At 46.6% G+C, this 24,998-nt stretch overlaps 1 protein-coding gene across 6 annotated transcripts in view; it reads right to left on the bottom strand.

The window, feature by feature from the left end:
- The window catches only part of HEG1 (heart development protein with EGF like domains 1), a 55,865-nt gene that overhangs the window by 6,853 nt on the left and 24,014 nt on the right, over positions 1-24,998 (bottom strand). For 3 of the 6 annotated variants that reach the window (XM_033003375.2, XM_033003377.2, XM_033003379.2), the window contains 17 exons: positions 24,672-24,986; positions 23,267-23,599; positions 22,058-22,357; positions 21,034-21,351; positions 20,083-20,385; positions 19,220-19,561; positions 16,979-18,343; positions 14,621-14,740; positions 12,892-12,986; positions 11,523-11,581; positions 10,880-11,040; positions 8,998-9,132; positions 3,461-3,503; positions 3,315-3,352; positions 2,684-2,771; positions 985-1,159; positions 488-541 (listed from right to left, as the gene is read on the bottom strand). In XM_033003375.2, coding sequence (XP_032859266.2) covers positions 488-541; positions 985-1,159; positions 2,684-2,771; positions 3,315-3,352; positions 3,461-3,503; positions 8,998-9,132; positions 10,880-11,040; positions 11,523-11,581; positions 12,892-12,986; positions 14,621-14,740; positions 16,979-18,343; positions 19,220-19,561; positions 20,083-20,385; positions 21,034-21,351; positions 22,058-22,357; positions 23,267-23,599; positions 24,672-24,986 — 4,244 coding nt within the window. Of the gene's footprint in view, positions 1-487; positions 542-984; positions 1,160-2,683; positions 2,772-3,314; positions 3,353-3,460; positions 3,504-8,997; positions 9,133-10,879; positions 11,041-11,522; positions 11,582-12,891; positions 12,987-14,620; positions 14,741-16,978; positions 18,344-19,219; positions 19,562-20,082; positions 20,386-21,033; positions 21,352-22,057; positions 22,358-23,266; positions 23,600-24,671; positions 24,987-24,998 lie in introns of those variants that run through there. The other 3 variants (XM_033003376.2, XM_033003378.2, XM_033003380.2) reach the window with 3 other exon arrangements.

The following is a 24,998-nucleotide window of genomic DNA, read 5'->3' as shown; positions in this document are numbered from 1 at the left end:
TCTGGGGATACTTGGTTGAGGAACTTCGATGTCTAAGACCATGACTGTACAACCCTTTCACCCACGTGGTTTGATCTGTTACAGAGCAAATCCATGCAAAGCCCTCATCACCTATTGCTTGCTAAAAAGCTCCCCTTTCTAGTCGCCAGCATAATAAAAGCCTTGAAAAATGTTTAGGAAATGCATTTTCATTTCCAAATCTCTCATTGTTACTGGAAGCAGGAAGAAGGATTATTTCCCTTCATGCTGTGCAATCCAGTAAACTTGCTTACTGAAAAACTTAAAATACAAAAAGTATTGCTCATTGCTCTCTGCTCTGGAAAGCAGGAGTCCAGAATGTGTGATTTGGGTGAAATCCTGCAACCTTCACTCACATGAGTAACCCCCCCACACATCTTAAGTACATACAGTATGTTGCTGTAGATTAGTGACAGATGATACACCAGCATCACAGCTCTAGATACAGACATTAGCAGATGGTACCAACCATGACATCAGGTCTTGTGCTTGTGTCTTTCTGTGCCAGGAAGGGGACTGCACCCTGGAGAGGGGAGGAGGAGTGGAAGAAAAGAGGGGACCTCAGTGACCAGCATCTTCCTATTTCAGGGTGAAGTCCCTCAGGCAGAGGTCTCAACCTTCCAATATTGTCAGCAAGGGTAGAAGGGAGAAAACTACCCATAGCGATGCCTAGCAGTCTGTCCAAATTCTTTAACTGTCCTTCTCTACTCTAGGATTGGGCTTTTGGGTCATCTACCAAAATGCTCCTAGACACTTCCCTACCACTCTTCCTAATGATATCTCTCTATGATATTCACCACATGTAATAGCTAGACTCCATAGGACTCCCAATGCCTTGCTGCCTATGGAAGTCATTTGCTTTGCTCTTTTATTTTGCAGGGAAGTGATCTGTACTTCCAAAAATAAAGGAATGTGTCTTTCCTGTATCAGGCACAAAGGATTAATAGTTAAGCTATGGATAGATACCGAATAATACACATCTGTCATCTGCAACAGGTTCTTGGTGCTTCCGTTCTCCTGCATCTCGATGGTCTCTCTGCCCCACTCCTGTGCCCGGGGGTTCTTTGGATATTCAGCATATGGTGACATCTGGAAATCCCCACTCTTGAAAATGAGTTTACTTATGTCATTTTTATTCTTCCTGTTTATAAAAGAATGAAGGAAAATTACAACATACAATTTATCCTGCTCTCTTGTATGCACTTCTGACATGATCTCAGGGGATTTACTTCATGTTATGAACCTCGACTGGGAACAAAGATCACCCCAGAAGGGCTATGGTCCAATCTTCTGCTCTAAGGCAAAATCAGATATGAGGTCAGACCATGCTACTCAGGGCATTACCTGGTGGGATTTGAAATCTCCAAGGATGGAGATGGCATAACCTCTCTGAGCAGCCTGTTCCAATGCCTTACTGTCCTCTTGGTGAAAAAGTTTTTCCCTACATTCAGTTTCAACCTCTCCTGTTCCAACTTATGCCCTCTGTCTCTTAAAAATGTGTGTTTTCACCCGAGTCAATGAAAGAGTTGCTGAAAAATAGGAAGAAAGAAAAACATATGGGACTGCCAGAAAGCAGCTAAACACCACACAGCCTGTCCCCAGGTCAGGGACCCCCCATGCTATTCAAGACTCCAAGCGCTTAACTACAGCACTTCTGGGCATATTAATTCTTAAGAAGGAAGACCTGCAAGGGGCTGGTCTGAATGACACCAAATGCCCCTATATGACTACCATTTTGTCTGAGTGGACTTTGGTGATGCTTCCAGTTCAAAGCAGAGCACTCCACGAAGTGACATAACCTGCCAAAGGCCAGGACTCATGAAAACATTAGTCCATCCCTGCAGACATCTGGGGCCTGGAGGTCTACTGGCCATCACATCTCCTGGCTGGGGTTTGCTGGTGTCCCCTTGGCTCAAAACATGAGAACAAGTGCACACCACTGTGCCAACCAAACCACGGCCATTTCTATGTTACTGATAAATCCAGCTGCCAACTTTAATCAGAGCAATCAGAGTGATTTGAACTTCTAGATTTGGGGGCTGGAATGGCGAGGAGAGGGTGTTACTGCAAGGCAGCCCTTTTCATGATACATAAATAATGAAGCAGAGCTTCCTTGGCAAGCACAGGTTGCCTCTAGTCTGCACCTGCTAATAGAGGAACTATGTGTCCTCATGCGTGTGTGCATCTGAGAGAAAAAGACACATAGACTCAGAGCACATTCAGGACTTGTCCATAAAGGAAAATGAAAATAGCCTTAAACACACTCAAACACCACTTGAACAATGGCCAGTAACTCCTCCTGTTGCCTAAACTTCTCCTGTCTACTTAGCTGGCATTTTCAGAGACCACTCCCTGGCTTCCTTACAGCCCTGCATGGGAAGGACTCTTTTGCCTCTCACCCTTAGAGGACATGATTGCCAGGTCACCCTTAAGAGACACCCAGTTCAATTTTTCAGCCTGGTTGCTGGAGAAAAAAAAAAAAAAAAAGATATGCCCCAAATGAAAGCACAGGGTAATACTTCAGTATCTCTGAATAAGCTGATTGCTTAGCTATCCTTTGTGTTCACCTCTGTTTTGGTCCTTCAGGGTTCGCGTGTGGAACACTGAGTGTGGTGTGACCCACTGAGGAGATGCCATGTGAGCCAGGGCTGGTGGCAGTACCTACCGGCAGCAGGTGACAATCAGGGCTATGCCCATGATAAGCAGAAGTCCCCCTCCTGCAGCCGCGATCACCACGGTGATGAGCTGATAGGCTATGGACGGGAAACACAGAGACTCACTTAGAAAGGGCAATATGGTTGTAAATACTAATGTAAACATATCCACAGCCCTCATGCAAAGGGATTAACTGTTTATTTCCCATCTTCCCTCCCTCTGCAAGCAATACTGCCTTAAATTTCCAAGTGAAATGGATGAAGTTGGTGATCTCCTGCGGAAGGAAGAACAAGCTCTTATATCCCTAGGGGATGGATTCCCTTCACTGAAAGATCAGAATAACTCAAACAGTATTTAATGGATTCAACTCCAAATACCTCACTTCGAGAGTACCCACTACATGTGCTATCAGGACAGAGTATCCAGAGAAAGTAGATTGCCTATCCTTAGGAGATAATATTAAGTCAACTTTGTCAAAGAAGGTCAACAAAATAGCTTTCAACAGAAATGAAGAAGCAAATACCACTGACAAGAGTAGCATGTACCTACTGCATTTTAGATGTAGCCATTTGCAATTATTTGTGTCAAATTTTCCATTTCTGATGCTGTGGAAATTAAAAGAAACAAAACTCAGTACTTACGGTTTCCACAGTTGAATCCACCTAAGCCAAATGGGCAGCTGGTAACAGAAAACAAAAGGGAGTTTCAGCAGCTTAGTTGTGCTGACAGGTCACCACAGCAATATTAAGAAGGATGGTGGGGTAGAAGGGCAGAACAGTCACCATACCTCACACAGGTCTCGTTTTCCAGCTTATATCCATCTTCACAGGCTAAAAACACAGAAGAGAGAAGGGCCATGAGCACCACGTAGTGGTGCAGGGGAGGCATTTCCCATCGCTGCTTCCCACGGCAGTCTCCCCCCAAACAACCTTGGGGACCAACAGGCCGGTCTGCGCTGCTGGCACAGCAGGAATGTGATGTACTCTGATGTGATGCAATATTTCCTCTGGTTTAGGCAAAACACCGTGCACTTAAATTCACTTCCTGCTGGCTTTAACGGGACCATTTTGGGGCTTCCCAGCAGAGCTAGCCCAGAGCCTGGCACAGGGTGGGCAGCTGGTAACGTAATTCCCAGCAGAACCCCTTCTTGCCCAAATGGAAACTCACTGCACACTTGTACTGCTTCCCACAAAACAGCAGCATAAAAAATCTGCAAGTGCCTCCCGTTTTTGTTTTGAAACCTCATTTGAACAGTGCTACTCTAGCATGGTTGCACCTTACGAATTACTTTTAAATGTTAGGGTTGTAACAAAATGTTATGTAAACACAATCAGGGTAACCCGAAGTGGTATGTTATGTTTTGCCTCATGTCACCTTTTTTTTCCTGTTCTTCAGATTTGGAGCTAAATCAAATGTTTAAATATCATAATTCACTATAGAAATTAAGTATACTAGGCCTAAGTAACCCAGAAAACTGCTATATACAAAATTCTGATGAGAAACTGAAACCACCGCTTCTGTGTTTATGGACAGCTACCTCATCACCTGAATTAACTGAGAAAATTATACTACCCTTCTGATGAGCAGCAAGGGTGATGATACATTGAACATAAAAATATAAGCTTCAAATTACCGATAAAATCACCACTTTTCTCAGCAACAGTCCCACCAGAACTCCTGCAGATCCACTGCCTTTGGCAGAGGCAGCGAAGGTGGTCGCTCAAAGACCCCAATAGGAGTGACATGGATGGAATTGCTTTGGGCAGGGGGACAAGCCAGGGCCACCACATGCAGCAGCCCTGGTGGCCTGCAAGCCATCACCCAGGGGTCTGGGAAACCCCTGCAGCACACTCCACAGGGAATAAAACTAGATTGTGAAGTGAAAACAAAAATGCTCATGGATTTTTTTCTTTTGCCTTCAAACACCATATGCTTAGAAACAGTGAGGCAGCAGCTCTCAAGCCCTCTTCCCTCTGCCTCGCTCCCTAACCATTGGGAAAACCCACAGCTGAAAGCTCAGGCACTCTAACCCCGGTAAGCGCGGGGAAATCTGCGGGGAGAGGAGGGGCTGCCCAGCAGAGGTGCCAGCGAAGCCGCAGCAAAGCCCTCACCCCCTCCTCTGCTGCTCCCAGCACGCCAGATGCTCCTTCCCCTCTGGTGCAGCCAACAACTGTATTTTCAGAAACACTTAGCACAGGCGGGGAGGAAGGAAGAAAAGGACAAATGTGTAACACAGTCCATTAGGATGGGCTGGCAATATCATAGTAAACCTAGAGAGAGTAGTAGTATTCTGGCTGGATTCAGAAGTTTATGCCTCTTCCGGCACCAATAACAACTGATATTGATGCCAGCAGGGAGCAATGTGACTGTGGCCTCCCCCTCATAATACAAGTCACAGAACTTCCCTAAATTTAACTCGTTTAAAATCAAATAGTTGAACTGGAGCTACATTTTAGAGAACCATCCAAGACTGATTTTAATATTTTCAGTGACAGACAATCAACCACAACCCTGGGTCAGATGCTCATAAAGTTAATTTCCCCAGCCATTGAAAACATTCACCTTCTTTCTGGTCTGAATTATCCCAGTGTCAAATTCCAGCCTTTGGATGTTTACTTGCTAGATTGGAAAAGGTTATATGATCACATTTCTCCTCCTCACCATCAAATCACTCCTTTGCCTTTAATAAAGCCAAGTGCACTGAGATCTTTGAGTCTCACTGGCTGTTGCAGCTTTTCTGTGAACACTCACAAGTTCTCTTTGACCCTTTTGATTTCTGGTTCCCAAAAAACAGATGTCACAAGACCAGGGATAACAAAACTTGCCCTCTTCTGCCTGCCCATGCCCCCTAAATGCACTAAGGGACCATATTAGCTTTACAAGCCAGAGCTGGGGACCTCTTCTTTACCCACCGGGCCTCCTTCACACCTCTGCCCAGGACACACCCCACACTGTCCCTGGCACTCTGCTCTTGGATGCCTGGCCTTGATTCTGGTCATATTGAAATACTGTTTGCCTATATACCATTTACTGAGCATCTCATGTCACTCAGCATGCCATTTTCCCTGTGGGGTGTGTGGACACAGATAAGTGATGCACTCACATCAGGAATATTGCAGCTCTAGGCAGAGACTTGCCATAGTAACTGACACCAACGACGACGGGAGGGGCTGATGTCCGTGATAGCTGGTCTTGCACCCCATGATAGCTGGTCTTGCACCCCTTTCTCTACCCCATATAGCCACCCTATTCATCCGCTACCTCTTTCACTCCATTTATTCCCCCAGAGCTGGGGATGGGGAAGGTAAGGCTCTTTACGTAGCCCCCTTGCTGCATACCATCACAATGCTTTTTGCACTGGATTTATTTTTTTCTCTCTGAGACGGTTTCTTTTGAAGTTAAGGAAGAGACCAGAGGTAACTGGACAAGAGTTAAGAGCCTCCATCAACAAACAGCTAGAGCAAGGGTAGTAAATCCTAAAAGGTTCTTGCCTGGCTCGTCCATAACATGGAGGTATTAGCAAAATGTGACTGGATGTGTTGCTCCTTTCGCTCACTAACAAAAGCAGACAGAAAGCATTATGGAGCAAATGTTCTACCAAAGCAAGTCACAAGATCAGGCAATAGCGAAATTGGCAGTGAAGAGGAGGGAGGCATCACCTTGACAGCTCACTGGAGTTGCCTGCTCTAACGAGCGCAGCAGCCCCATGTACCCCAGCCCGCTGCCTGCGTGTTGGGAAGGGCTGAGGAGCCTGCAGGCAGATGTTGGAGCCCAGCCTAACCTCACCCCCTCAGCCCTATCCCAGTAACGTGTGTAGGGCACACACACCCTGGGCGGTCTCAAAGCTGGAGCCGTGCCTTGGGCAGGAGCAGCCCTGGGACCCCACCGGCTCACAGCTCTCGGGACAGGAGGCTATAGGGGCAGTAAAGAGGAAAAGCGAGATCCTGAATATGTATCTCTGTCTTACCTAAACACTTGGTGCTTATGTCTTTTCCTCTCCTCACTCTGACTTTTCCTGCCACTTTGCTTTCTCTTCTGGCATCTTTCCTGATCCTTTGAACATGCTCCCAGGAGAGCCTGCACTGTCACACTCACTCGGCAAGCTTTCATATATGAGCAGGGAACAGAGGAAAGGCTGAAGTGTCAGGGGCCAAGCAAAGCTATCAAGTTGTGCTTTTCTACTTGCAATTCCTTTGCCTTTGCCTTCCCGAAAGAGACTCAGGGGTCTCTTCAGAAACCTGCTTTGCTGCTCCTTGCTTCACTCCAGAAACACGCTGTACATTAAAAAATAGCATGCCCTTGAAAAGCTGGCACACTGGGTTTGTCACTCTGTTTCTAAAACAGCCCTGAAGATACCAGGAAGGTTGAAAACCAGCAACAGCCCAGAGACAGACGAACTGCACACCGAGAGGTACCATAGCCAACATGTCGAAACTCCTGTGGCTCAGAGACCCAACCCTTCCTTGGTCCAGGGGATGCTTTTTCGAGCCTGCCCCAGGGGACAGACGCCTCAAGGCAGGACAGAACAATCCCTGGGGGTCAGGGCAGCCGACCCCCCGTGCCCCAGCAGCTCTCCCAGCCGCACCCGACTTCCCACAGGGGAGACCGGACAGGGCAGCACAATAGCTGTTTCCCTCTTTGCAAATACTATAATTGGAGTTACTGCACCACATTTTCATGACCCACAATGAGGGTCAGATGCTCAGAAGACCTCAGTTCCTGTTTAGTCACTAAGAAGGCAGAGATTTTCAAAGAGGCTGGCATATTGTATGCTATATTTATCAGAAATTAGCTCTAAATATCTGATAAGGGCCATAGCTTGGCTTTTAAAAAAGCCTTTAAAAATCCCAACCACCTGGCTTACCCAGATGGAAACAAAGTGATGCTGAAAATCTGGTACCTTGCTGGAGCATGGTACCATGCAGTTGGTGCTACCCTCACACCACTGCACTGCAGCCTAAATCCCGCATCAATCCTGTCACTCAGACACTCTCAAGCTGGTCAATAAGATGTTTCCTACTAACAGCAGTAAGCTGAAGGTGGAATTAAGGCCTCACTGTGGGCAGGTAAGGTTTTTTATATTTTGCCCAGTAAACAAGACCCATAAGTAGGGAGTAACCACTTGTACAAGATGTTAGATCTCTTATCCCTCTGCAATCATCGCATCTGAGTGCCTCACAACACTTCAGGTATTTATTTTCATAACGCTACTTGTCAAGAGACACCGACAAAAAAAATGGAGTAACTCATCCTGGGTCCCCACCATCAATGACAGAGCAAAAATTGGGCAAAGCCTCCCAGGTTTCAGCTCATCTCCCCACTCACTACATAAGCCCTTCTCTGCCACTCAAGGGTTGGTTGACTTGGTCAGTATTTCCTAATAGAAACCCTTCCCTCAAGATACAAGATGAAGAGAGGTAAGGAAAGCACAAAGGAGAAAGGTTTTGCCTGAAGCCACAGAACAAAGGCGGGGCAGGACCGTGACCTGGGATGCAGAGATGTCCATCTCCAAGATGTCCACCCTAGAGCCTGCAGCACATGAGTTATTTCCAGGAACATTTTCTTACTCTCTGATCAGATTTTGAATCGAGAAAGCATCTCCTCCTATTTCAACAGCGACTCAGCAGACACTGCCAGAAGCAATATATAACCATTACTGCAATTCTTATTGATATGTCATCAGAAAACTGCATTTCTTAAGAAGCCCTACAACAGCCGCTGGAACTAGGGAATAGACACCCTGATCCTACAGAAGTCATTTTGACCACTGGCATGCAGACAAAGACCTTGTTTAAAATGTAGCAAAACCAGATTTCATGATCTGAGGAGTAGCTAAAAAAATAATATAACCCTTAAGCATAAAATTTCTATTAGGAACCCAGCTGAAAAATAAACTCATAATCATTTTCAGATACTTATTTTAAAAATATTGATGATGTATTAATGTAAGCTTGTGAGTTTAAAGCACTTCTCCTAAGTTCGCTGAGAGTTCAGACAAAATCAAAACAGGCAGAAATGCACGTCATCTCTGCTCTGTGCCACTGAACTGGAGCCCAAAGCAGTCGGGCCCCTTTCTCCCTCTTCTCAATCATTGTGACTCACAGCATGCTCCAGAAAGAGATAATATTATTCCTAGAGAGAGACTGTATCTTCTGTGTCTGCTGAAAAGTCCCCTAACTAAATAAAAGAAACTTGAGCTGCTAATATTTATTCATAATACTGAGCTTATTGCATGCACAGCAATACACACACACACACTCATTTCCACTGAAACAAAAAGTTGAAGCAAAATTCAGGCTAAATATGCCTTATAAAGAGCAATACCTCTGCAGGAGTGGTCCATCTTGTTGTATTTGAAGTACCCACTTTTGCACTGGCAGAGCGCAACTCCATCAAAGTCTGTGCATTCAGAAGTTTCCTTGTCGCATTCAGGGTCTTTCTGCTTGCACAAGCTGCCAACTGTCGGGAAGAGGCGGCCAACATCAGCACAATTCTCTCTGAACCCACGTTATGCACATTTGCTTTCCCCAGGCATCACATTCAGCTCATGTGCAGCTTTAAACTCTTTTTATTTTTAAATAATATTTGTTTCATCAGGAGACAGTCAACATTACACGATGTCATTATTTCTTGCGTATCTACCATCGTTTGTACAGGCAAATAGAGCAGGCGAATAATAAATGTTTCAGCTCACAGGCAGAAGGGGAAATGAAAAAGAAAAATTTGGTTTGGCTCAAGCTGAAACACATTCACCCCCTGAGACAGTTCAACAAATCAATCTTTAAGTTTATATCAAGCAAAACATTTTGCTCAGCCCAAATGAATTTTTTTCCATTTCAATATTAAGCACTGGATTTTTTATTTTTTCAAAGAATTTGTCCTTCCCTTCACATTACTTTGAAGCAGTGCTTTACTTTAGAAAGTCAGATTAGTTACAATGAGCATTCAGCAAAATTGTGGGTAAATGATGGAAATTGTGATACTGAATTTATACTTTTTACTGGGAGACTAAATGCAATGAGCAAATGAAAAAATATTCATGAGAAATAGGATTTTATAGAAAATGTGTCAGTCATTAGGCACGCACCTTTTCTAAGCCTCTCCCTGCTAGATCCATCATCTTCTTCTTTTCTTTGATATCTTTTCTTTTAAGTACTTACGCAAGAACATGATTTGTGTCTTATTCTGCTGATTTCAAGTTAGAAGTAGAATTTACCAGAAGCATTGTATCAGAGGTAACAGCTATATATAATCTGAGCAGGTCTACCAAAATAATTTAATTGAATCCATGGTGGAGTGTGGCTTTAGAATATGGCACATTAAAATAAAAGCACATGCTAAATTTTTCATCATCATGCTTACTTTGCCAAAACAATCTGAGGGGTTTCCCACTACATCCAGGCTAAGCACTGCTGTCCTTCATCTTCAAAGCCAAACCTTGAAGCCTCGAACCCCAAAATCACAGAGCTCCACGTGCAGAAGCTCCCTCACAGGAGCCCATCTTTCAAGGGTGCTCACTCCCTGCACCCTGCCAGTACCTCGCACAGCTAAATCTCCTCTATCACTCCCTCAGAAAGCGAGGTCCGGGGCACAGGACCACCATCACCAGTGGGGCCCACCCGGAGAAGGTCCTGCACAACACTGATGAGCTCCTCCAGGTGTGTCTGTGCCTCACCCACGCTCCCCTTCGGCAGGGAGAGCATTCGGTACAGAAATCAAACGCTCTTAATTGTGAACCATTTTTACACCCTGCAACACTGCGACTGGGCAGGCAGGAGAGCACAGCTTCCCACATAGCCTCCAGCTGCTCTAATTGACTTCGCTGGGGGGTTTTGTCTCTTGGCTTTCACGCCATTTCCCCAGCTCCCGGCGTCGCGGGTGGCATTAAGACTTTCGGGTTTTTGATCTGGCTGGGGCCGGGTGTCACATCCCAGAGATGAAAGGCTGCCCTACAATGCCTCTAATCCTGTGCTGCATGATGTTTTCACAGAGAGGCAGATTTCTCACACATGTGGTAAAGATAAGGCTTGGTATCTGCATCCCTTTTGTACTGCGAGGCTCTTAAGATGACTCCCATTTAAGTAAGATAAAAAAAGATTCAGAGGGGTTTTTCCAAACGCCAAAATCTTTCTCCCCCTCTTATAAAAGAAGCCAAATAAAACACCCTTTTTCCTCTCCTCTCACAGTCCCTCCAGATGCTATTTACCTCTGTGGAGCAGTTTCAGGCTGGAGATGAACTGGCAGGCTTCAGTGGGGGAGTTGCAAGCTCGAATGTAGCTTTTCACGCTGCTGACAACGTCGTAGAAAGTCACATTGGATGCTAAAGAGAACGTGGATTGCACTGAAACATGCACAAAATTTGCCTCCCTAACAGAAAACAAAACAAAACAGCCCTGAGTACCACGGGTCAGTCTGATGTTATTGTTAGTACCTTATACACAGAATTCTTACAAACACACGTTATACATAGGACTCATTAATGCAAGCAATGTTTATCACAGACACAATATTGCATACATACTGAAACAGCCACGCATTGTAAAAAAAAAAAAAAACAACTTAAAAACTGATTGGTAAATTTGGGGCTGGAAGGGGTGCTGGTAGCTTACTTTGAAACCAGCCATAAATCCCTCCTGGGCAGCTCACAAGCCCATCCCCAAGCCGTTCAGGCCAGGAGGAGGGTACTGGGAGCACCGAGTAAGGTAGTCAGGCATTCCCCATGCTCTGTACTACCACCAGGTCAGACTGCATCAAGCCCAGCACCAACTCAAAATGGAGAATGTGGATTTCAAGTTGAACACCCTGAACGCTCGAGTTTCTCATTCTTCCCCTGGTAGCCTCAGCCTTACCTGGTTGCCTTAACTGTGGAGTGGTGGTACCCAGGCAAGCCCGACAGGGATGCATTGAGCTGCAAAGAAGGAGAAAGCAGTTGTTAGTGCCCCAGGGGATGATGGAGGGAGGCAGCCCAGCAAGACACAGCACAGGATAGCCCTCCTGGGTCACCAACACGGTATCCTGCATTTGCCAGAGCTGTCTGCTGGGACCAAGGGGGCTCTGAGCATCCCAGCAGTTCATCTGCTCAATAAGAAAGATGCATCGTCCTGTTGCCAGCAAGGGATGGCTGAAGTTGCCATTGCACAGCCTTGGACAAGAATGAAGACCTGGGGATTTTGTCACGAGCATCTGCCTGGGACCCCACTGTGCAATGACCACAAAGGCTGAGGACAAGCCAGAAGCCAGCAGGGAGGGAGCCCCACATGAGGCCAAGCTCAAAGCGGCACCCTCAAAGACTGCACATCTTCCAAGGAGCCTCCCTGCCCCTGGGTCCATGCGGTTGTTTGTGTTGACTCCCCAGCACAAGCTGTGCAGGACACATCGAGGTGACTGACCCTGACTCCCCCCTCCTTTGGCGGAATCTCCAAATCACCTACTCCTGAAAGAGCTGGGATGAACTTCAGCCAGCCCAGGAGCTGCTAACAGGACAAACTCATGCATGCATTGATCTGGCTAAAAAACGCACAGAGCTGTACCTATCCCCAGCCCAGGGGTCTTTCTGGAGCAACTGATGGCACAGCGTATGTGGAAGCCACCAGATCACCCAGTGCTTGCTCTCAACTGACCGAGGGTCACACCACACGGTTGCGATAGCATGGCTGGGACACTCCACCAAGAGGAAGGTATGTTTGGGTGGGTGATGCTGTTGTGCTTCATCACAGGGGTTTGGCTAAGAGCAAGAAGGCACCAACTGCAGTCCAACACACCCCTGCACCTGTGAGATTTACTGCTGAACAACGAAGCCCAGAGTTACTGTTTTAATGTTTAACCTTGGAGGAGCACTAATGACCTTTCAAGGTTTGGAAAAGGCAATGCAGCCAGAAGACACTAAGAAAGGATGGTGGCTACAGAAGCTTGAACCCAGCAACACCATTTCACATAAAGAGCTTCAGGATTTTCTGGGCAAATATGCTGTTTTACGCTCCATAGAAGCCAGATCTCTCTGCTGCTGTCTTGAGAGCCTGAGCAGGGCAGGGGAGAGAAGCATGCTGGGATTTGAAGGTGTACATCTCACCAGTCCTGCTTACACCAGACCAGGATGGTTTGATGATTAAAAAGGCTAAATCTACGCTACAGAGTCTCATGGCTTCCTATGACAACAGCAAGAGGACCAAAGGGGACCTGTCCCATCACCACTGCCAATGACCTGGCAATGACACTCACCATCGCCAGAATTTCACCCTCGACGTGGAGGAGCTCTGTGTACTTCCCATAGGTAAGATTAAGTTTCAGGGGGACCTGGCCGATAAATATTCTTACTAAAAAGGAGAATAAGACAAGTTAGTCGGAACACGTGTCTCTGTGCCACGTGTAGCTGCGGTTTCATCCACCTTACATGAGAGACTGTCTGCATGGAAAACCCCTTCATGCAGCTGACAGAAAACTCACATCTGAGAGTCACTGCCCCAATAAAGCAAAGTCCCAGCCTTGGGATTTTTCCCAAGGGTTGCTGCGATGTTCCCACAGCCCTGGTCAAATTCCAGAGCTCAATGCTGCCCAACAGCCAGCATTTTACTGCAGCATTCATATGTTTCATATAGAAACACAGACTAATTTAAAGGGATCCCTGAACACAGAGAGAGCTGGGTAAATTTGGTAACAAGACAGTTTCAGGTACCAAAGCTATTTATAATAATTTGGGGTAAATGTGTCAAGTCTCTTACCCCTCCCCGCAATGGAAGGAAAGTAAATCAGCAAGTCAAAATAAAACACTACAGAAAGGACATTTTCATTTTTCAAATTGTTGGACAGAATGAGCAATGACATTTGAAAAGAGGTCCAAAGGATGCATTTTTCTGTGCTTAGATTCATATTTGATTCATTGCAGCAGAATGCAATAATCCAAGTTCTCCAGACTTGGAGAGATAATATCCCTAAATCTTGTATTAAGTGTTATGAGATACTCAGTGGAAATGAGAACTCAGAGCTCCAGTTTTATGTTCCACCAGAAAAACAAATACGGTTTCAGATACCATTATAAAGCCTCCAATTCTTTCCCATTTTTACCCATCCACAGAGCCCATCTTCACCACAAATTTTATATCAGACAGCTCGAACGTAACAACTCCGGGTAAAAATAAGATGAGAATCACCTTTATAGCATTATATAATCTGCCTGTATCCTAGTTCAAGGCATAATCAAAACAACCCTCTAAATTAGAAGCTGACACATTCCAACTTGAAGAAATGTTTCAAAACACCCTTTGGGGACACCTCACCCATGTTTCCTTAGCAAAATTTCCATGCTTCTAATCCTCGCTGATTAAGAGTCAGAAGAAACTAGCAAAACAAATTCCTCTTTACAATGGGACATTGTAAATCCTTGAGATTGAGAGTCCTCTAATAGAAAGGAGGGGACCAGAACCTGAGTTCCAACTAATAACTGTGCTGCATGAAAAATTCTAAAGGTATGAAACAAGACCTTGATCTTACAAAGGCTTTCACGGCTGCTTAATTTTCCGCCCATGGCTGGTCCCACTGAAGCCAGGTTACACAACAGTCCCACTCACTTCTCCCAAGCCAAATGCTGTCACCCAGGTTTGCAGGGTTGGGAGCTATGATAAGCTGCTGAACACTTTTGGGGGGTTATAAAACACATTTAGGAACAGAAGGGGCACATCTGTCCTTAACTAACAAGCCTGAGACCACCGCTCTGTTGCTGTGTTTTTAAGAAACCCTCAGCTATCACTGTGCCTGCTCCCCCGGGCAGCCCAACACGACAGGCATTAGACACTGCACTTGTATAAACAGTAAAAGGCTCTTGTTAAGAGTGGTGGTTGGGAGAAACATTAAGCTCCTGAACCAGTCTGAGCCTAGGTTAATTTATTTGAGAAGATTACAGATAATTATTTCCATATTTTTCTCTCCTGTTTGTTCACTTTTGTTTTCTTACCTAAATTGCACTTTCCTTTTTCCAGCTCATATCCAAGAGGACACTGACAGATATAGGAGCCAAGGGTGTTGTTGCAGGTGGCCAGCGCAGGACAAGGGTTGGAAAGACATTTATCCACATCTACAAAAGCAGAAATAAAAACAGGCGATAGTTAGAGATACACAAAAATCATCAGCTGTTGGGCTAAAAAAGATCAACTTGGCTCCTCTTCTGTGACCCCTTGAGCATTATAAGATGCTTCATTGCATCATTTGCACTTACTATTTATCCTGTTCTTAATTATTCTGTTGGAGCTGGAAGAATAAATACAAAGCACTTTCTCTTGAACATTCATTCAAAAACTCTTGGGATCCAGTGTTGATGAATGTTAACATAAACATCCAGCTTGTCTACAGAACTGCTCATCTGCAGATCTCAGGGTGTTTTTCGAAGACAAACAACCCTACAGTTATGGATGGAGAGACCGAAGAAGGGACCTCAACAACCAGAGCTAGATACGGGAGCATGGGCTCCTTCACCAAAGGCCTGCTGTTTTCATCCAGGACCTGTTTCCATGATCCAAAGCTTGTGCTCAAACACTGACACAGTCTGCAGTTTACCCAGTAATGGTGGAGGCAGCCCCGGCTGCTGTCACCTCCTTGACCGGGGCTGCAGCCTCCTCCATGCCAGGTTGGGGATGGTCACAGCAGTGATACCTGCCTGTGCCACTGTTCGTAATGTACTTCCCACTGGATGAGCAAGGGTTTGTGGAGCAGACATCAACTGTGAAATATGGAGGATTAGGGAACTAATGGCTAGTCTTAGATGCTTCATAGATTAGCCAACTCAAACTGCAAATTCTGGAGAAGATATCCAATACCTCCCTTTGAAAAAAAAAAAAAAAAATCCCATGTATATGACTGACATGAGCACAAACATGTCACACATACGTGCAAGGGCAGATCATAGGCAGGACTGTGGACTTTCTGGCAACAAGATGCTACAAGATGAGCAAGACAACACACCACGTGTACCTATTTTGTGGCTGCTGCTGAGCACTGCAGCAGAGGCAGGAAGGATGGGCTTTGTGGTCGAAGCACAAAGCACGAGAGCCAAACCCATGTGTGTATTTCTGATGGTGCCACGATACCCCACGGCATCACGCAGGCCCTGCAGACCTGACAGTCCCAAGCCAACCTCCGCGTTGGGACAGATTGTTTGACACAATCTCCATGTCTTGACTAGCCTGGCACGGCTACCTCAGCGTCAGCGAGAAGGAGATTTGGTGTCTCAGATTTAAGCAGCCAGAAATGAGTGGGTGTGCTTTAAAACATTGGCTTTCACTCCAGTTCACTAGCTGTCCTTCAGTTTGTTTTGTACAGTGGAGACCAGAGCAGCTTCTTCTCTCATGGCAGTGAGTGCCCACATACAAAGCACCATGTCTAAGGCAGCAGAAGGATCTTTTGCATTCTGGTAAATGGCAAAACTTGGTGTTTAACAGAAAGAGTAACTTGGCAAAAGTGTGAATCAGTTGATAAAAAGGATATGCTACCTTAATTTTTCAATAAAAAAAAATCCATTCCACTATAGTGATTTTTTTTACATAATTGCAGCTATCATTAAAATCAATCAGCCTGAGAATTAATCTTTAAGTACTTAATTATTGAATGGAATATATACTATTGCCAGTATTTCACTGAGATTAATGCAATTAGCACACAAAATATCCTGCAGTGGCATGAGGACCAGGGTCCTGAACTTTAAACACACAATCAATTTCCATTCATATAAAATTTCCATCAGTGTATTTACTTGAGAAGATAAGGAGCCTAGCAGCGGTAATAAATGACTGTAACAACACACTCAGCAAGACTACAGTATGTAGCCTACCAGGAAAAGCAACAGGCACTTGAGTAGGAGATTATTTAGTGAGGTGGGGAGAAAATGACCATAGGTCATAACAGAAGAAGTTACAACACAAATACCTAGTGCTGGCCAACCACCTTTCTTCATTAATGAGATAGATATCGATCTATATCAATCAACATTGTCGACCAATCAACAAATATAAAATGCATCCTATGCTTACCTGCGAGGCCAGTCAGCTTTATTTTCTTAAAATTCTCAAATTTCAGCTTAACTTTTCTATTAGAAATGTTCACCAAAATGCTCACTCTTTTGAAGCAGTTCAGCTTGACTGTTAAACCTTAGCATAAAAATACCAACATGGAGACCGAGTTCTTATCCTCAAACCCTGCTGACAACAGACTTGTCATACATATATACATAACCTTTCAAAGTCCCTTAAAGTGGGACCCAGGTGTTCCTGGCCCCCTCATCCCCGGCCTCATCACTGACGAGTGCCGTTAGACACGTTACCTGTTGCTGGAGATGACATCCTTAGCGCAGTCGTGCTATTTGATGGAGGAGTGGAGGTTGGTTTGGTAGCAGCCAAAGTAGTTGCAATGCTCACAGTGGTCTTGCTGGTTGGAGAGGCTTCAGAAGGGCTCGTAACAGGGATGTTTTCTTCGGTGACTTTACCAGGCCTTGCAGTGGTGGGATCCACAGCTTCTGCACTTTCACCAGTGGTATACATGTGCTTAGTGGCAGTAGGCGTTTGAGGTCTGTGGGTACTCATGGTGCTAGCATCACTTGGGGTTGGCTGGCGACTGGCCAGTGTTGTCAGCACAGGGGGTTTCACTGTGGTCAGTGCCACCTCAGGGATGATGATGCTTTGGTTTGTTGCGCTTGGTGAGGAACTAAGGGGCGCATCCGTCAGCCCAGCCCGTGGGGCATTGCTGGCTGGGGTGAGCAGTGGCGTTGCCTTCCCGAAGCTACCCCCCTGGGTGGTGGTGGCTCTCGGTGAGGTGGTCTCTGTTACCGTTGTGGGAGCAGACATGGACATGATACGTCCACCAAGCTGCTCCATGGGCACTGTAGCAGGAGGAGACCCAGTGGAGGTGAAGATGGTGCTGTTTTGGGGCTGGTACGTGACATTGTGCTTGTTGGTCCCTCTGGGTGAGCTCCCAGTCATGACGGCTGTGGAGGGCAGCTGCCTGACCACAGCTGTAGCTACAGAGGTGCCTCCTTGATCACTGTCGTTGGACTGTGAGATGGATGATGGTGATGAAAACAGAGGCAATAAAGATGCTAATGAGTAAGATGGGGAAAGCAATGAGGAAGTGGGCAAGGAGGATGACAAAGCCTGCAGAGGGGGTGAAGATGCCATCACAGAGGACGAGAGTGGCTCAGATGATTCTGATGATGTAAACAGGTAAGTTGGTGGTGGTGTTGATGATGGCGAGTTATGCAGCGATGACAGTGAGGAAGAGGCTGGAAATGCTGATGAAGACAGAGATGACCTGTCAGTGGTCAACAACTCAGCGTCAGTGTTGAAGAGAGTTGTATTTTGCACGCTGCCTGCAGAAGCAGAAGTCAACGGTTTGGAAGAGTGCACCAGCAATGGCTCTGTAGATGGTTCAACAAAACTGCCATCACTGGATACATTGTTCCTCCTGTCCTGTGCCACAGAAGTTTTTGATGAATCAGAAGGATTGGAAAATTCAGAAAAAAAGGTGGAACTTTCTGAGGAGTCAGCAGAAGTGCTGCTATTTGAGATAGACAGGAGGGTCCTTTCTCCTCCTCTGGTATATGTAGTTGAAATGTATGTGCCATCCGTATGAGAAACCGAGGTCCTTTTCTCAGCATTGATGCTACTGACTGGCTGATGGCTACTTAAAAAGCCTGGAATAAAAGGACAAAATATATGAGAAAGACAGAACAATATGAAAGTATTTTGATGTCATATTAAAATCACTTGCTAAATGCATAAAATGTTCTTGACTGTGAACTGGTACAGAGCACCATCCAAGCATGGGTATCCAAGCCCATTTTCTAATGTGATTGAACACTTATCATTCCAAGATTTTCTGTGGCAAGCTAAGCAGGAAACCCATCTGCTCTCTTTATCACTCATAATTTATGAGACTCATATCCTCTCCCTCTTATCCTCCATTCCCAACTGAAGAATATTCGTATTCTTCAGTCGATTTGTTTTTAGACACATTGAACTTCATCCTCTGCAGGATGAAATTATTACATTATGTTAATTTGCAGCTTATCGTGAATTCATTGATTGAAAACTTTGCAGTCAGGAAATCCTAAATGAGTAGCACATCAGTCTGTGAAATGTTCAGATTATTTCGCATGAAAGGTGCAGTCAGTCCTATAATACAACTTCCAGGATGCACAGCTAAATTCAATCTCTAAAAATAAAAAATAGGGTATTGAAAACTTGGTTTAATTCTACAATTGACTTAGGTCATTGTGAAACACTTCTGAAAGCATTACCCAAAAGAAACCAGTTAGGATGCAAGAACAATAATGTGGCCATCAAAACAGGAGACTTTCCCTGCTCGGGTTCATGGCTTCACTCCTGGAATGACTCCCCAGCTAGGTGGGGTCTGGCTTTGAGTCCTTTGATGAAAACATCCCTCTGAGTGAACCCGCAGGCGGCATTGCATGTCTTAATGAATGAGAACTTTACCACATGGAGAAATGCAGGACAACGTGAACCTCCCCCCCACCGAAACATATGTTTGGAGCGAGCCACCAACTTACTCGTGAGATCGTTTTGGAAAGAAGAGTAAGTGGGTATCTTGGAAGAGCGTGTGAAGAGCGTCTCTGTCACAAAGCCCGTGAAGCCCCCGCTGCTGGTGGAGGCGCTGGCCGTCCCGCTCCGCTCCACCGACGCCGGCTGGGCCGGCCCTGCAGAGCTGGCGGTCCCGGCGTGGGGAGCAGGGCTCTCCGTGCCACCGGCCAGCGTGCCGTCCGTCCCCGAGTACAGCGTCCTCTCTCCACCGCCAGCAGACGTGGATGAACTGTATGCGGGATCTGTGACGGGGCCGGGCATCCTTTCCTCGGCACTCGAGCTGCTTGGGGAGCGACGGCTGCTGCCCACAGCTGGAATGGGATCAAAAAATAGGCATCTGACTATATCATCTCAGGGCAGAGAGCACTTATGAGTTCTACAATAATTCTGTTTGGAAATGCAGATTAATAAAATTGCACAGATAAACACAGACTAAAATACAGGTTAAGTAGATCTCACATATCTATCAGCTTACATGTGGATTTAACACACAAATCCTATTCCAATGAAACAGGACTGTCCACAGAGGGACAATCGGTACCTGTAGAGTCATATTCATGTTATTTATCACCCCAATGCAGGCAGGTAGTTGATGTATCCTACAGCAAGAAGCTACACGTCTCATTCCTGAGACTTTTTTGTTAAGCATCAAAAGCTGCAGATATACAATAACCAAAGAGCAGAATCACCACTGCTTATAAATCCTGCCCACAACACCCACAACAGCTCTGACACATGTTGGTGGTCATATCAACCCCATGGGAGAGGGCAAAAGAGAGGCAGTGGGTTTTTTCCTAATTCAAACACCATCCCAGAGTTCAGAAAAACTCACTGGAAAGTTCAGCAGCGGTTGAGAAGTAGGTGGAGACCCTGGATGAAAGGGTGACCTTGGGCTCTGGGTACCCTGCTCGGCTGGACGAGATGTGCCCCGCTCCAGGCCATGCCGTGGAGGACAGGATGGGGGTACCAGTGTGGGGCTCCCCAGACATGTCCAGGTGAGACGTCAGGCTTTCTGCTGCTGTGCTCCACTGGCCATGATTAGCTGCAGCCTGAGATGTCCCCTCCTCAGGGCTGGAGAATGTGGTCGAGATGTACATGGTCTCAGTAGGAGCACCAGAAACTCTTCTTCCTCTCTCTGGAATTGCAAAGCAGAGGTATATCTAGATATATATATCAAAATATATATTTTGTATATTAATAGTACCTTTGAGGCCTCTACAAGGACTAAAATCTGAATATTTCAATCCCCACAGCAGAATTGCCAGTTGGTGTCCAACATCACTTATTTGCAAAGTGGGGTTCCCAGGCAGTCTACTTTTCTCATTTACACCAGAAAAATAAACCAGACTGGGGTGCATGGCGTTTCTGAAGGAGAACGGTGGCAGGGAGGTAGGACCTGGTGTTGAACATCCTGCAGAAAATTCCCTTGGGTGGACCAGTGGGTTTCAAACCAGCTCTGGTGAGACGCTGGCAACAGAGCTGAGGCTGAAACACACAATAACTGGCCTAAAAGGAACAGCGAAAGGCCTACCGAGCCCTTGCCACATCTCATTCCAGGCTCCTCAGGTTTGAGGGCTGAGGTCAAGGCTCCACGGCAGCCTTCACATGTGGCCCAGAAGAGCTGCCTGGCTGTCAGGACTTGGAGGCCGTTCACTATAAACCAGGCTTACCAAAAAGGCATATCTAGTTTAAAGCTAGAAAAGGGAGGGTAGGAGCTCAGGAAGGGGGTGAGAAGAGATGAAGTGATGTCCTCCACAGCAAACTGGGAAACCACAAGACTCACCTGTCGCACTTGGTGAAGGTGAAGGCACTGAAATGCTGGGAGAAAAAGCAGGCAGCGACTTCGTTGGAAGCTCATCGAGCCTGGCACCTCTCTGGGAAGCATCGCTCTGCCTCTCAGGCTCTGTTGACGATGAGAATGGCAGAAGGGCCATGCCCAGGGAGCTAGCGTGGGGCGAAGCGGGAGCAGAGCTGGATGCTGCACGGGTATCTGACACGGGCATTGTGCTTCTCTCCCCATCACTGGTGGATATTACTGAGCTGGGCGTACTGGTGAGAGGAGTATCAGGCAGGCGTCCTCCCGTAGACAAGGTCCCTTCTGCTGAGAAAGGGCAAAGCAAAATGGATTTGTACACCCTAAGCTATAAAGAGCTGGGCATGCTCTCTTCCGTCGCCGCTCTTAGGCTGATGGCACAGATATAACACGGCAGAAGATTCAAACCTGGTGAAAACACTAACTGTGAAGACACAATCCTTTCCTGTGCAAGGAGGTGCTACTCACAGGAGGAGACCCTGAAGAGGGCACTGGGAACAAATTGTGGGAGCACTGCTGGGTTTGCTTCCCTCCAGTGCCGCAGTCCAGCCGCGGGCACCGTCCGCCCACATCGCTACCACTGCGCCCACGGCGAGCGAGGCGGGGTGACAGCAGTGCCTAACTCCCTGATACTCAAAATGAAACAAAGCAGGCAGGCTTGCATGGGATCAGTGAATACTGCATTGCATCCCAGGGCGGGAGCCAGGGATGACTGGTGTTGCCTCCTGCTTATATAAACACAGCCAACAGGGCAGTTTTGTAATTGTGCTGTCTCAGTAAACACACCAAATCTCAGGGCCAGACTGCTCTTGCAGCAAGGCTGGGTTTTTCTGGTGACTAAACGCAAAAAACAGCTAATGCATTTTTTTCTGGAAGTTGAAATTTTCCTCCATAATGCCCATTGCCATTGCTCAGCAACTTCTCACATGCCCTCATTGCTGCACACAGAGCGGGCGTTGGAGGAAGAAGCCTCACGGGGACAGTCAGAGCTCACCTGGGGAAGCACGTTCCGAAGCAGACAGCGAGCCCGTGAGCAATGGGTCCATGGACGACGCGGTGGCACCTCTGCCACCACCACCCTGGGCTCCCAAAGAAGACCAGGTATGGTCTGGAGAGCTGGTGGTGTCGGTGGAAATCTCTGTTGTTTGGGCCAGTCCTGTGCTGGCTGGCAGAGACCTTAACGTCCTCCCTCCACCCTTGGTGGCTGTTGTGGAAACGGAGGTACTGGTGGTAAGGAAATCGGTTCTTCTCGCTGTTGACAGGATGCTGAATGACACATGGCTGCTTCCAGTAGCTAAGATGTGTTAAAGAAACAATTCACATTTTTACACATGTGAAACTATAAATAAACAGCGAGCTTTCTTCCAGTAACAGCTAGAGGCAGCCAGTACATGCACAAGCAGAAAATATGAAAAGATGTCAATCCAGAGAAAATAAGAAATTTCCAAAGACATGAATCCTTCCTACAGAAATCTGTCTTCTAAAAAACATGGTTTGATGCTGAGAAAAATTCTATTATATAAAAGCTGTTGAACTACTAATGCTGTGCACTTGATTTCACCATTATGTGCCTGACTGCACTCCATGCTGCTAGAACAAATACTGTAACAACCCAGAAAAGCCTGGAAGTCAGTTCAGACAAGGCACAACACTGAACAGTGTGAAGGTCTTAGAGAAGTCTGAAGAAATGGGACCAGGGGATCAGACCCCTTCAGTACCGCAGTGGGATCTAGGACCAAACAGCAACGTGAAGGACCTCTGAGACCACATTCAAAGTTGCCTTAAATTTGTTGAGCTGGTTCAATTTCTGGGAAGATGAATGGTCCAAGGGGCATGACATTGGGCAGGAACTGAAATCTGGTCCCTGGGACTGCATGGACATGATCTAATCCTCTCTTGCTTAATTCTCTTGCCTAGAAAATGGAGATAGTAACTGGAGATAGTAAAAAAATAATTGTGATTTGAAAGTTAATTATTTTTCTTGGCAAAAGGAAACTCTCCACACATATGCCCTTTCTGTAAAAACCCAAACCACATTTTTTGGTCAAGCAAGAGCTGAAATATTTCAGACGCAAAATCACACTGCATCCTTCCAAACAATATATTCTGCATAGCAGATAAGAGACAGGCAAGTGTAAGATACAGTAACAGTCCTCCTTTTCCTTACAAGAAAAATGGTATTTCACTTCTAACTTGAGCTCACCTGGGGAAGGACCTTCCGAAGGAGAGTGAGAGCGTGTTAGCGAAGGGTCTGCCACCCGCTCGGTGAAATCAGTGATTTCCCTGGACCCACGAACTCCATAGGTCTCTCTCACAGAAGACGTGGATGAGGGTAGGATCGTGCCCAAGGTCCCGTACGTGGCACTACTGGATGTGGCGAGTTCTGCTGCCCAGGGGCTGCTGCCCGTGGCAGGTCGCGGGGGCCTCCCGCCGCTGCCGGTGGCCGCGGCTGAAAGGGAAGCACCGGTGGAAGAGGAAGCAAAGGGGCTTTTCTCTGTCACGGAGCTGTTAACTGGTCGGTGGCTGCTTCTGACACCTAAGATACAATAAAACCAGGTTTGATTTATGCATGTTGAGAGACTTTACATGTTTGTACAGCGTACATTTCTACATTGTTCGCTGAGAAACTGAATAGACCAAGTTCTCAAGCTGGACAAGGCACTGCTCTAGGAAGAGGTGAATCCCGTACGTTCAAGCACATGTGGCTTACAAAAATCCATTAAAATCTCAACTTAAAAGCATGTTTTTCACTGTCAGGCTGTGCACAATACCCTATTTATGTGTTTAAGCTGCCTTCCAGCCTGTTTAAATCAGGAGTATACACCTCTAACTTCAAACCAAATCTAGAGGATGAGCTAAAACAGGTTTAGGTTTTCTAGTAACAGTCCAGAGAGCCAAGCTGCTGTCTCAGCGCCAGTCTGATGGCACGGAGGACCAGGACCACGCAGGGTGGGACACAGCCTCACCCATAAGATGCTCAGAAATATCTCAGCACCCCAACCTGGTGTTCAAGCCAGCCTGATTCTCCCCTTGTTTTGCAGGCGTGTTGCCCCAGGGCTCTCCCAAACTGCAGTGCTGGGGATGCCAATATTTCACCAGCTCACCCGGAGCAGGATCTGCACTACGACTCGCAGAGCGAAGGGATTAATGGTGAATTAGTGGTGAACAGCAGGGCAGAGCTCACTTGGGACCACTCCAAGGGCACAGGGCGAGTCAGCACTGTTGTGGCTGCGGGGACTCCCAAAACACCACCTCTCTTACAGATCAGCCTGCATAGCAGGCACAGCGCAGGCGATGGCTGCAAATCCCCCACAAAGGTGTCTCTGGCAGGGAAATACGTCCAGGCACGTATTTCTAACCAATGGTTGCTTTTCTCAGCACAGGAGTTTCATTAGCAATGAGGACACTGATGTTTTTCACTTTTTCACCCAAAAGCTGAGATCCACTCCCACCCTTCCCACCAGTCCCGTTGCCAGCCCGATGCAGCCAGTAATAAAAACATCCATGTATCCAATAGTGACTGACGGCTGTATCTAAAGAAAAACAGTGTGGGGATGTAAAATCTTATCCAGCCCCAAAGCAGCCAACTTTCAGACTAACAAATTTACCTCTGAAAGTACTTTCGGAGGCAGAGAGGGAGCTTGTGAGCAAAGGATCCCCGGGAGGCGCTGGGGGATCTGTGGCTTCCCCTGAGTTGTTAGGACGGTGTGACCCAGCCCCCAAGGAGGAGAAGGTCCCCCCCAAAGAGCTGGTGGGGTTGGTGCTGGTGGCAGAGCCCCTTGTCACCCCGGCTGTGTGGCCATTTGTGGGGGACCCCGGTGTCCCCACTGCCACGCTGGGTGTGTCAGCACTGTGGGTGTCCGAGTGCAGCATCACCTCTTCTGCAGCTGGGATGCTCTTGGGTTGGTAATTGCTGCTAAAGGCTAAAAAAAGGA

The sequence above is a fragment of the Tyto alba genome, unplaced genomic scaffold (assembly GCF_018691265.1).
Source record: "Tyto alba isolate M040663 unplaced genomic scaffold, T.alba_DEE_v4.0 Super-Scaffold_7, whole genome shotgun sequence".
In the NCBI taxonomy this organism is placed as follows: domain Eukaryota; kingdom Metazoa; phylum Chordata; class Aves; order Strigiformes; family Tytonidae; genus Tyto; species Tyto alba.
The sequence above is the reverse complement of the archived record's forward strand: the minus strand, read 5'-3'. Positions and strand labels throughout refer to the sequence as shown.